We start from the raw sequence: 13,147 nt of genomic DNA on the forward strand, positions 1-13,147 counted from the left end.
CAGGAGAGGGGGGGAAAGTCCTTCACTTTGATTTCATGTCTGAAGGGCTGCATGAGGACTCAGACTACTTCACAAACAACTTTATGCTTCCTTTGTATCTTGGAGGATGCATTCGTCATCCCAAACTGGCTACATCACCTGCTTATTCAAGTAACGGGAACAGTGTGACCATCAAAAGCTAGAAGAAAGAGTGTGGGTAACACGTGAGATGTGCACATTTTGTGCCTGCAAAAAGCAAATGTGATTCATTTTGAATAAAAAGAACACTGAAAATGTTGAGTCACATATCCATTTAGAAGACATAAAGGAAGGCAGCAGCATTCACCACCCTTGAAACTTGTGTCTCACCATTATTATATACATTGGGAGTGATTGTGTGCCTCAGTTAACACACAGTCAGATACACATACCTGTTTAGGATTGCACCATTACAGTGCAATCTCATGCTGAATTATTCCAGGCTAAACCCACTAAAGTCAGGAGGCTTAGACTAGAACAACTGCATATGTACAATTATTCTGCATGTGCAGAGTAGCCCTTTGGTGGGCTTACAGAGGAATAACTCTGCATAGGACTGTACTGGACTAATGAAATGCTCATAGCTAGCTTGTAGGAACATAGTTTCTTTGAGATTGAGGTCACTCAGAGGCAATAAAGGTAGGAAGCAAAGGGATCAGATTACATGTGCTGTGTCTAATCCCATTTCATCAAAGGCTATATATTATAATTATTGATCAAATGCAAGTCATGAAGCTTTGGCAATAAACCTGGTAGGGAAACAGGTGTCCATCTGGAGCCAGCAGCTTAACTCAAGTGGGCATAAATAATATTGCTGGTCTGCTTATGAAAGATTATTAGCGAATGGGCTATTTAGTTTGGTCAGGCTGGTTATCTTAGATCTACCTCTAGGCAAGAAGAATCACAGCCCATTATCTAATCAGCCAGATGTTGCTACTGTGGTGTCCATATGGTGTAGTGGCTTTATTTATCAAAAATTTTACCCCACCCTCCCCCCCGAAGCAGGCTCAGGGCGGCTTACAGAGAATTAAAACACATAGATGGGCATTAAAACAATCATAAAACCTTCTAAAAACATGGATGGAGATGTGTACTGGGGAAATGAGAGTCCAAATGCTCCCTTCATAATGACTGTTGGATGCCTCTGGGTAAGTCTCTCGGTCTAAACTCTTTACTGTAATCCGCCATCTTGGGAAATATCATGTGAGAACAACTAGAGCACTTTATTAATAATAATGTTATTGTATTGTTGATATTTTAAATGGTTTTAACTATATTATATTGGCGTATGCCTCTGTGTAAGCCGCCCTGAGCCCGCGCAGTGGGGAGGGCGGGGTATAAATTGAACCTACAAATAAATATAAGTAAAATAAATTTACAGAGTTGTGAGCATAGATTGGAAAAACATACATCATCCTGAACTATTTGGTGGAAGGGATGACAAATAAATATAAGAAATAAAGACTCATCACACAGTTTACTCCAAAAACAACATACAGAGCAATTTAGACTTCTTTGAGATGCAGTCTGCATTTTGCCATAACTTAGCACACAAGCTTTAGGCCTTGCCTGCACCTTTGATCAACCATTACTAAGGCCTAGGAGCCTCACCTTTCTTACATGGCTGCCACCGTCGTCCATTCCGTGCTGATATTCTCAGTTGCTCAGAAGCATTGCAGCATCAATCTAGTTCCACAGCTAGATAGGGGCAGGTCTGCTATATTTTCCTAAACAGCTAATGTTTGATGTTGCTGTAGGGGAAGCCCCATAGAGCAGTCAGAGATTAGGCAGACACATTTATACAAGTGCTTGAAATTTACTGTAGGAATCAGGTGAAGGTGAGAGTGGAGAGAATTTTCCTACCTGCTTATTAGGTCTCTGCTGCTGGGGGCTCCCAGATTCCTCATTCACACTAGTAAAGACAGGAAAACTAGGTATGAGGCAGATATAATTTACACAGGAGTCTGATAAACATTTATGGAGCTCTCCCAAGCCACAAGGAAAAGAACTGAAAATGTCTATGCCAGCTGCATAAGAGCTGGGCTGAGCATGTGGCCTTTCTCTTTACGCAGACAGCTGAGTTGGGCCACAGTAGGATTGCCAGTTGGGCCATCAAGATTTGCCCACTGTGGGTGAGGAGATCTCCCACCCCACAGTGGGCTTTTCCTGCCAGCACTCCAGTGGCTGATGGAAGAAAGAAAAACATTTAAAAAGCTGTCAGCAACAGTGTGATGGAAAACCCAGGAAAATCTGGAAGTGATGTCACACCCACGCTATAAACCACAGAGTGGCCATGACATCACTTCCAGATGGTAAAACCATATTGCTCTGGGCAATTCTAGAGAGGAGTGATATCACTTCTGGTTTTTCCCATGTCACTTCTGGCCCCCCGTGTCCCTGCTCCAGTCTCCCACTGCCCTAGGCCAGAGCTATGAGCCAAAGGGTAAGAATCAAAGGGACCTTGGCCCTTAGCCTGTGGCCCTGTGTAAGCTGTGCCATTAGAACTAGCCTGAGATGCCCTTGTACCACATTGCCTAGTTTAAGATTGTATGGGTACTGCTGGGTCATGTATTTTATTTAAATTGTATTTCATGTGTATTTCACTTTATAAGCCACTTTGATTTCCTAACATGGAAGAGAAGCAGGGTAACAACATTTAAACAAACAAACAAAACAAAACAAATACATAAGAAGTATCTGAGGGAAAATACGTAATCATGGCACCCAGAAACTGTGTGCAATCCTTTTTCTTGCCAGCAGGTGGCATTGCAGTCTGTCTAGGGCACATCCAGTCAATTAACATTCATCATAAATTTTGTTATTGTTTGCAGTGAATACATATGACTCATACGATGACTCCTCGATCAGTCACTTCCACCAGACTTCTTGCAAGAAAGTTAGGGGACTAGATGCAAGGAGGACAGCCTCTTTAATAGTTGCGTGGGAGGGGAAGATCCAGCAGGTGCATTGCCACAATACAGTGATGTCATCACACCGTGTCAAGCCAGGAGATTTCTGCACATGTATAGTGAGGCCAGTCTCTGATTAGATGTATAATGTGGCCCTAAAAGAAGCCACAGGTAGACCAGATATGAATAACGGGGTCATGGCACTGGAGAAAGGAAGTTTAATTCCTCCCTGCTGCGCCATAACCTCGACCAAAAACCTTCCTGCTACTTTAGAACCTGGTGGGGGTAAAAACCCCAAACACAAGATAGGTACCTGGGATTAAAAGCAACATTTCCGGTCAGAGAAGGAGCATGAGAGATGGGAAGTGTTAACACACACATTCCCCAGCACCATAGACTTGATCCAGACCAGTCTGCCCTCCCGTATCACCTTACATGTCTGGGGTTCCAGTCTGAAACTCCAGCACCATGTACAACTGAGTACCCAGTCTCTTTCCCACTTGGCTACATCCAACATTCACAAATGAGCCTTCCCACAAAAAAGTAACAGAACTATCCTAAGCAAAGTTACACCCTTTTGCATCCAATGAAGTCAATTATCTTTTTTTGCTGTCAAGTCACAGCTTGACACAAGTGACCCCATGTGGTTCTCAAGGCAAGAGATGTTCAGAGATGGTTTGCTGTTGCCTTGTCTCCTTGTCATGACCCCAGTATTCTTTGGTGGTCTCCCATCCAAATACTAACCAGGGCTGACCCTGCTTAGCTTCTGAGATCTGATGGGATCAGGCTAGCCTGGGCTATAGAGGGTACAATTCTGCTTAGGCTTGCTTTGTAAATTACTTTGTGCTAAATGTTAGCCAAAGGAATGGTAAGCCAGGCAACCTTTTAAACAATTTGCATATCTGCACCATTCTATATAATTTGCAGTCAAAGATGGAGAAGCTCTATCCAGTCAGTAAAAACAAGACCTGGAGCTGACTGTGGCTCAGATCATGAGCTACTCATTGCAAAATTCAGACTTAAACTGAAGAAAATTGGGAAAACCACTGGGCCATTCAGGTTTGACCTAGATCACATCCCTGATGAATATACAGTAGAGGTGAAGAATAGATTCAAAGGACTAGATTTGATAGACAGAGTGCCTGAAGAACTATGGACGGAGGTTCGTGACATTGTACAGGAGGCAGCAATCACCATGCAAGAAAGCAAAGTGGCTATCTGATGAGGCTTTACAAATAGCAGAGGAAAGAAGGAAGGCGAAAGGCAAAGGCGAAAAGGAAAGATTTACCCAACTGAATGCAGATTTCCAGAGAACAGCAAGGATAGATAAGGAGGCCTTCCTGAATGAACAGTGCAAAGTAATAGAGGAAAACAATAGAATGGGAAGGACTAGAGATCTCTTCAAGAAAATTGGAGAAATCAAGGGAGCGTTCCATGCAAAGCTGGCCATGATAAAGGACAAAAACGGTAGGGACCTAACAGAAGCAGAAGAGATTAGGAAAAGATGGCAAGAATACACAGAAGAACTATACAAGAAAGACCTCAATGTCCTTGACAAACACGACGGTATAATCACTGACCTTGAGCCAGACATCCTGGAATGTGAAGTTAAATGGGCCTTAGAAAGCATTACTAACAACAAAGCTAGTGGAGGTGATGGTATTCCAGCTGAGCTATTCAAAGTCTTAAAAGATGATGCTGTTAAAGTGCTGCACTCAATTTGCCAGCAAATTTGGAAAACGCAACAGTGGCCACAGGATTGGAAAAGGTCAGTATACATTCCAATCCCAAAGAAGGGCAATGCCAAAGAATGTTCAAACTATCGCACAATTGCACTCATATCACACGCTAGCAAGGTCATGCTCAAGATCCTACAAGCTAGGCTTCAACAGTACGTGGATAGAGAACTACCAGAAGTACAAGCTGGGTTTCGAAGAGGTAGAGGAACGAGAGATCATATTGCCAACATTCGCTGGATTATGGAGAAAGCAAGAGAGTACCAGAAAAATATCTACTTCTGCTTCATTGACTATGCTAAAGCCTTTGACTGTGTGGATCACAACAAACTATGGCAGGTCCTTAAAGAGATGGGAGTACCAGACCACCTCACATGTCTCTTGAGAAACCTGTATAAGGGCCAAGAAGCGACAGTTAGAACCGGATACGGAACAACTGATTGGTTCAGCATAGGAAAAGGAGTACGACAAGGATGTATACTGTCACCTTGCTTATTTAATATATATGCAGAGTACATCATGCGAAATGCTGGCCTGGATGAATCACAAGCGGGAATTAAGATTGCTGGGGAAAAGATCAACAACCTCAGATATGCAGATGATACCACTCTAATGGCTGAAAGTGAAAAGGATCTAAAGAGCCTCTTGCTCAGAGTAAAAGAGGAGAGCGCAAAAGTGGGCTTGAAGCTCAACATCAAAAAAACTAAGATCATGGCATCCGGCCCCATCACTCCTTGGCAAATAGAAGGGGAAGTCGTGGAAGTAGTGACAGACTTCACGTTCCTGGGATCCCAGATCACCGCAGACTGTGACTGCAGCCATGAAATTAAAAGACGCCTGCTCCTTGGGAGGAAAGCGATGGCGAACCTAAACAGCATGATAAAAAGTAGAGACATCACCCTGCCAACAAAAGTCCGCATGGTCAAAGCAATGGTATTCCCAGTAGTCATGTATGGCTGCGAGAGCTGGACTATAAGGAAGGCCGAGCGCCGAAGAATAGATTCTTTTGAACTATGGTGCTGGAGAAGACTCTTGAGAGTCCCTTGGACTGCAAGAAGAACAAATCAGTCAATCCTCAAAGAAATCAACCCTGACTGTTCCCTGGAAGGCCAGATAATGAAACTGAAGCTCAAATACTTTGGCCACCAAATGAGAAGGGAGCACTCACTGGAGAAGACCCTGATGCTGGGAAAGATTGAAGGTCAAAGAAGACGGGGACGGCAAAGGATGAGATGGTTAAACAGTGTCATAGATGCAATGAACATGAAATTGAGCCAACTTCAGAGGACGGCGGAAGACAGGAGGGCTTGGCGTGATCTGGTTCATGGGGTCGCGAAGAGTCGGACTCGACTGTGCGACTGAACAACAACAACAAAAAACCATTCTATATATATAAAAAAATCACTGTAACGTAACATAGTCTAGTCCAGTACATGGTTGGATATAGAAATAAAATATTGTCTTAGAAATAAATATTTTCATGCTAAACGTTCAACATAATTTGCACTGTGAAAAGACATTTTCTGTGTATGCAGCTGCTATACAGCACACCCCCAAATCCCTGGTTGGGATTGTTTGGTTATGCTGGTGCTTGAAAACCTTCTTGAGTATTTATTTTTTATGCAATCTTTTCATCCCACCCTCCCTTGCAAGCAGGTTCAGGGCAGGGTACAATTTAATAGCAAAACTGGGGGGGGCGGCAAATAGTGGGAGGGCTTCTAATGTCCTGGCCCCACTGTTGGACCTCCTGATGGCACCGGGTATTTTTGGCCACTGTGTAACAGAGTGTTGGACTGGATGGGCCATTGGCCTGATCCAACACTGGCTTCTCTTATGTTCTTAACATGTAAAAACAAAATTCATATAATGTAAATTAAAATCTAAACCCCCCAGTTAAACTGCATGATGGTGAGATGGTAACATATAAACCGAACTGTGTGACTCTGGACAGACCCTCAAGATAATAATTGGGCCCAGCCCCCAGCCAGTAATACAAGTTGGTATCATCATTCGCATGGCTGGATGAATGGGGGCTGGTTAGAGCAGGGGAGGCCAGATGTGCTGAGAGACTCCTGCGGCCTCAACCAAAGCCCTGGCAGAACAGCTCCATTTTACAGGCTCTGCCGAATTCTGCCCTGATCTCAACTAGGAGTGCGTTCCACCAGGCCAGGGCCAGAGCTGAAAAAAGCTCTGGCTCTGGTTAAGGTGAGGCAGATGTCCCTTGGGCTGGGGATCACCAGTCGATGTTGTTCAGCTGAGTGCAAAGCTCTTTGAGGAACATATTGGGAGAGATGGTCCCACAGTTACGTTAGTCCCTGACCACATAGGTCCTTAATGGTTAGTATAGGGTTGCTAGGTTCCCCGGGGGGCGGGGGTTTGCCCACTCGATGGGCCCCTTACCTGCCGACCCGGATCCGGCCACTGGGAGGAACCCCACCCCCAAAGTGCCAGAATTACGGTGATGTCCCCGGCGTGATGATGTCACCTGGAGGTGACATCATCGGGCCAGGCACATTGCAGGGGGGGATGCTCTATCGTTCGAGGGAAAACTCTATGTCTTTCCCTCGAATGATAGTGGTCCCGCCCCCAATGTGCCCAATGCGATGACATCACTTACGGGTCGCGTCATTGCAGCGCGCACGCACTGAAGAAGTCCCAGCGAGGAGCTGAGACTTCCCCGCTGCAGCAATGGTAGGACTTGGCAACCCTAGGTTAGTACCATAACTTTAAACTTAATCCAGTATACAACTGGTAACCAATGCAGTTGGCAAAGCACTGGCTGTATGGGTACGCCCACAGATGTCCCTGCATTTTGCATCAACTGAAGTTTCTGGACCAGGTTCAAGGGCAGCCCTGCATACAGCAAACTGCAGTAATCCAGCCTGTAGGTGATCATTGTGTGGATTACCATAGCCAAGTCACAAGAGGAGAGATGGGGAACCAGCTGCCTGAAAATCCACAGATGGTAAAAGGCCAGTCTGGGAATATTTGTGACCTAGGCCTCCATTGAAAGTGAGGTATCCAGGATCACCCCCAAACTCCTCACCATTGGCCCTGGCACTAAAACTGCCCCACCAAGGGTCGGGAGTTGGATTCCCGATCCCACCCCACCCCCAAACGTCTCAAATACAGGACCTCCATCTTCAATTGATTTAGAAGAAGGAGGAGGAGATTGGATTTATACCCTGCCCTTAACTACCCGAAGGAGTCTCAGAGTGGCTTACAATCTCCTTCCCTTCCCCTCCCCTCCACACAACAGCCACCCTATGAGGTAGGTGGGTCTGAGAGAGCTCTTTCGAGGACTGCTCCTGAGAGAACAGCTCTGAAAGGACTTGCAACTGACCTAAGGTCACACCAGCAGCTGCATGTGGAGGAGTGGGGAATCCAACCCGGTTCTCCCAGATTAGAGTCCAATGCTCCTAACCACTACACCAAACTGGTTTAGTTTCAGCCGGCTCTGTTGTAACCAACTGGCCACAGCGCCCAAAGCCAAAATATCTGGGGCAGAGTCCATCCATCCATCCGCAGATACAGCTGGTCACCAACGTACTGGTGACAACCCAGCCCCCCCCCCCAATTAACTGGGCAAGAGGGCACATATAGATGTTGAATAACATTGGGGAGAGGATTACCCCCTGAAGGATGCTGCATACCAAGGGGTAATGCGGAGACACCCTCCCCCGAGTGCCACTCTGTGTCCCCAGCCATGGAGAAAGGAGACCAGGCATTGTATGGCTGTCCCCCATATCCCGGGGTTGGCAAGGTCGTGGGCCAGCTTGACCGTGTCAAACGCTGCTGTTAGGTCAAGCAACAACAGCAGCGCTGATCCTCCCCCTCAATCCAGGCATCTCTGGAGGTCATCCGTGAGGGGCAGAAACCGAATTGGAATGGATCCATGACAGAGGCATCATCCAGGAAAACCATACATATTTGACATTCTTGCAGCAGTATTGTGATTTAAATGATACATAACAACAACACCTGGAGTTACCAACCAATGCAAGATCACACTGAGATTCTCCTATGATTATGCTTGCTTTAAATGCCCACAATTTGGAAAAAATGGGAGATGGATCAAACCCTGTCTTTCTACCAATTATGTGCCCAGTTTTCTTAAGCATTTCTAGCTGGCTTGCTCATTGACTGGAGCCAATGAAAGCAACGGGGTAGCACCCTCCAGTCTAAAGAACAGAGCAGTCAAATGGCCTTACATTTATTGGTGGCTAGGTCTCCTTGCCCGGTACCTATCAATTAAACAGAACATCAGAAATAGTGACAACCCCTACCCTGTGCAGACATGACTAATAGCTCTACAGCCAGCCCTGACCGGGATGGCTCAGGCTAGCCCAGTGTCATCATATCTCAGAAGCTAAGCAGGGTCAGCCCAGATTAGTACTTGGATGGAAGACCACCAAGGAAGTCAAGGTTGCTCTGCAGAGACAGGCAATAACAAAGTACTAAAGGGTTGCCATAAATGGACTGCAACTTGACGGCATTTCCCACCACCACCGCAGCCAAGCCAAGGGAAGTTTTCACACATGAGGCAGTGGTGGTGGTGGTGGGGAGATCGGGAGGTTGAAATGCACTGGACTGTGCTTCGTGGGAGAAACTACATCCATTGTCATCATCGCTGCAGCCAAGGTGCAAGCGGAGCAGACCCTGCTGGGCCTCTTGGCTTAGCTTGGTCCCGGTCCCCAGTAACACTACAGGGCAGCAGCCCTACAAGAACTTGCCAGTCTGACCCCACAGGAAGCTTAAAGTAGGGTCTGCTGTAATCAATTACTAATTAGGCCAGATATTGATGAGACACTTCTGTCCGTCTGCCACCGGCCAGCTAATCCCACTGAGCCAGGCAAGCTGATTCTGCTCCCAGTGAAGGTGTTTAATGTGGAGAACATATGCACCTGTCTTCTCCGTCTCCAGTGGATTTAACTTCTGTCAGGCCCTGAGTCCTCGGGCAGAGGGCTGGGCTGCTCCAGGGTATGATTTCTTCATATAGAAGAGTGGACACGGCCTCGGGATTCTATGGGGAGGGGCGTTGGGCATCACCCAACTCCCTCTCCATCACCCCCATACTCTGTTTTTTGGAATCCATCTCTCTCTGGCACCTTCCAAACCAGCATAGAATCTCGGGCTCTTCCACCCTGGCCGGCCAGACTGCTTCCAGTTAAATCACCTGTCCCCAGCCCAACTCCCCCCTGCTTGCCCAATCTCTGCTCTGCATCACAGGAGGGAGGCCAAAGGGCTTTCGTGTCCCAAATTCCAACACCTGCTCTCAGCTCCTCCCCCTTTCTACAACCTCGGCATTGGGCGGGGTTAGTTGCCCAGCCCCCTCTGCCACCTTTCCCAGTGCCAAGTCCCCTGGACAAGGGACAAAGTTGGGGATCCGGAGCCCCTTTTCCCTTTCCAGTCCCTCGGTCAATCTGACCCTGTCTGTTCCCGGGCCAACGTCTTCTGCCCTTGACAGCTGTCTCTTTCTCTCCCTGCCTCAGCCCGCCCTGTTTGTCACGGTCAGGCCCTTGCTGTCTCTCCTTTCTGCCACCCTCACACATTGGCCAGTGAGCTGCCCCCTCATTTTGGCCTCAACCCTTTTGGTGATTCCCTTATTTAAGTCCGGGGGTGCTGGCTCCAGGTCGACCCCCAGACATCTTCCTAAAGAAATTTCCCTCTCCCTCTTCTCTAGAATAATCTTCAGCAGGTCTCTTTAAAACCTCTCTCCCCCCTCCTGTAATGCCTCCTATAGAGTGTGGTGTAGATCCAAGAAACAGGACAAATCCTAGTTGGGCAACAATATACCTTGGGCTAGGAGTAGAGCATATTTGCACTTACCGATCTGTTGTCCACACCTCTCGGAGGATCTCTGACCGAAGGGGCATTGCTGGTCGCCAGTCTCTCTAATTCAGTGACAACCAGGTCCTGCCCCTAGAGGCAGCAGAATTCCTGTGCAAAACCACTTTCCTTGCAGATGTGTGAAAGGAATTCTCCTTCCTTCCTCTGGCATAAAGCAACAAAATCTGTGTGACCAGCAGTACTCTCGCAACACAATGTAATCCAAACAGCAGATTTCGAAACATCCACTCTGAGTAACTGTGGATGCTCTTTGTTGGCTTTCCTGTCACTCTGTTCTTGCAAAGCAGCTCTAGAACATTTTGCTGATGATCTGCACCAGAGTTCCTTGATTCATATATGTTCTGCAGTGGCAGATGACTTCAGTGTGGGCTTCCTTAGCTACACAGCCAAGCGTGTGTTGCCTCAATGAAGTAGGCGAAAAAAGGGAGGGGGAGAGCCAGGGAGATGATTAACTTTTTATTTCTTCAAACTAGGTAATAGGATTTCAGGGGCTGATGGACTGCTAGCTGAGCCTCCTGGGAGACTCTGTAGAATGGAACATCTGTCACTGTAATTCCTTACAACAGGGCCAAAGGAAGCTGACTGTAAGTGTGACTCTAAGTCCGCCGTGACTAATGCAAAATGTTTGTGGACATGTTATCTTGAGTGGGATCCTGTGTCATTTTCACTAGCATTTTCACAGCATTAAGAACAGGAGAAGAAAGAAGAAAACAATAAAAAATGTATAAGCATAAAAATAGAACAACTGGCAAGGTAAAAGTCCATGTGAAAGTATCAATAATGCCAGGCAGATAATATGGCACAAAATGACACAAAGTGATTAAGATTTATTCATCTCTCCTGCCACTGTCCTGTTCCTGAAGTTCCTTTGAGATCGGTGATAGAATTGATCCCAATTTACTGTGCTGGCTGTGAATGAACAAAAAGCACAGTCTGACCTACTGGGTCATCATTCCCTTTAATACGCATGTTCTGTGCCTACCATTGTTATGTAAGAGAATGCTGTGTCTTCCTCTTACTCTAGGTATCACATGTTTTTTGTGCATATATTTGAAAGCTGGTTGCAAAATGTATTGATTATTCAGAACCTCAACGTCTCCTTGACCTTGTTGGCCTAAGAAAGAAAAATTGTGCAGAGTCCTTGTGTGTAAACAGGAAGGCCCTAATTTGACTTCCACAAATACTATTTATAATTTTACAGCTATAAAGCCAACTGGCACCTCAGCACAGTTCTCCCCAAATCCCTCCTTTCACAAGCAAAAGATTGATGTGGGACAAAGCAATTTTTCAAGCCATATGAACATGCCCTTTGTGTGCACTTTCACAGACAAGGATTCTTGACAATGGGCCATTTAGCTCAGTATAGATTGGTCTGATCTTCAAGATATCAAGGAAAGTTTTCACTAAGCCTACTCTCTAAAATCCTTTGATCAAATATAGCAATGACCAAATGTGGAATTTCTACATGCAAATTTATTACTATTTTTTTGCATTTATGCATTCATGCTAAGTCAGAAGCATGGGGGTATCCCTAAAAAGTGGGCAACAAGTAGCACAGGAGGACTTGAGTAAAGTTGCTACCTATGTTTTTTTAGCAATACCTGGTGGTGGCCTGAAACCCAGATCAGACTAGGAGACTGGTTTTGAGTAATCAGGAGGCAGATCTTGGTGATATGTCATGGGTCAGGATCTACTGGACTTTGGCTCATCAGGAGACAGAGCCTGGAAGATCGGGGTGCAAAATTGCTAGGGAAAAGATTTTATTCCATAAGATACTGCATACTTAGTCAGAGGATTGGAGATGATGTTTCTCATAGATCCTTTTCAAAGTGCCTTTGTATTCCATTTGTGCAACTGGTTGCTAATGGATGTTTTCTGTCATTTCAGACAGACCCATTTTAGTAACCAGCTGCTAATGGAATTTATTTACCTGTTCATACAAACCTGCTTGTGTTGGGTTAGCAAAGCGTGGTTGAGCCACTTTGGAGGGAAACTGCTTTTTCCCATTTTCAACCCCTTCACTGCACTTCTGAACTGCTGTGATATGCTGTTTAAAATGTCCACGGCGCTTCCTGCAATGCTGCTTTCCCCTACCCCTTTTCACCATTCAATCCTCCTTGGACTTTTAAAAAACGTTCGGATATCATCTGGTTTAGAACAGTAATGTGAAAAGGGCCCTGTTTCTTGTCAACTCTTTCACTTGCCTCACCCCAGACCTCAGAAAGAGGGAAAGGGGTAGACAAATGCTACCACCCATACTCCTCTTTCTCCTTTCTTTGTGGCTGCTGCTAAGAGTGATTTCCCACAAGCGCTGCTCCGCGCTCACTCTTCTCTTTGGCCCGATGGTACGTGTCAATTTCACACAAGCTGCTGCGCGACCGCATTTTGCCCCGCAGCTTTGTGCGATTTTCCACGCGTCTACTCAATCCTGTTTTTTGAGGATTGAGTAGATGCGGGGGAAATCGCATGAAGCTGCGGGGCAAAATGCGGCTGCATAGCAGCTTGTGTGAAATTGACACGCACCATCGGGGCAAAAGGGAGGAGTGAGCGCGGAGCAGCGCTTGTGGGAAATCACCCACAATGTCTTTTCTTCTCTCCCATCCACTTCTGTTCCCCTCTACCATTTACTACTTT

General features: G+C 46.1%; 1 protein-coding gene across 1 annotated transcript in view; it reads right to left on the reverse strand.

The window, feature by feature from the left end:
- The window catches only part of TULP1 (tubby like protein 1), a 50,227-nt gene extending 48,568 nt beyond the window's left edge, over nucleotides 1-1,659 (reverse strand). The window contains exon 1 of the mRNA XM_015411820.1: nucleotides 1,630-1,659. Within this exon, the coding sequence (XP_015267306.1) occupies nucleotides 1,630-1,659 (30 nt within the window). The remainder of the gene's footprint in view (nucleotides 1-1,629) is intronic.
- Between the last annotated feature and the right edge of the window lie 11,488 nt (nucleotides 1,660-13,147).

The sequence above is a fragment of the Gekko japonicus genome, unplaced genomic scaffold (genome assembly GCF_001447785.1).
Source record: "Gekko japonicus isolate JY-2015 unplaced genomic scaffold, Gekko_japonicus_V1.1 scaffold309, whole genome shotgun sequence".
NCBI lineage: Eukaryota > Metazoa > Chordata > Lepidosauria > Squamata > Gekkonidae > Gekko > Gekko japonicus.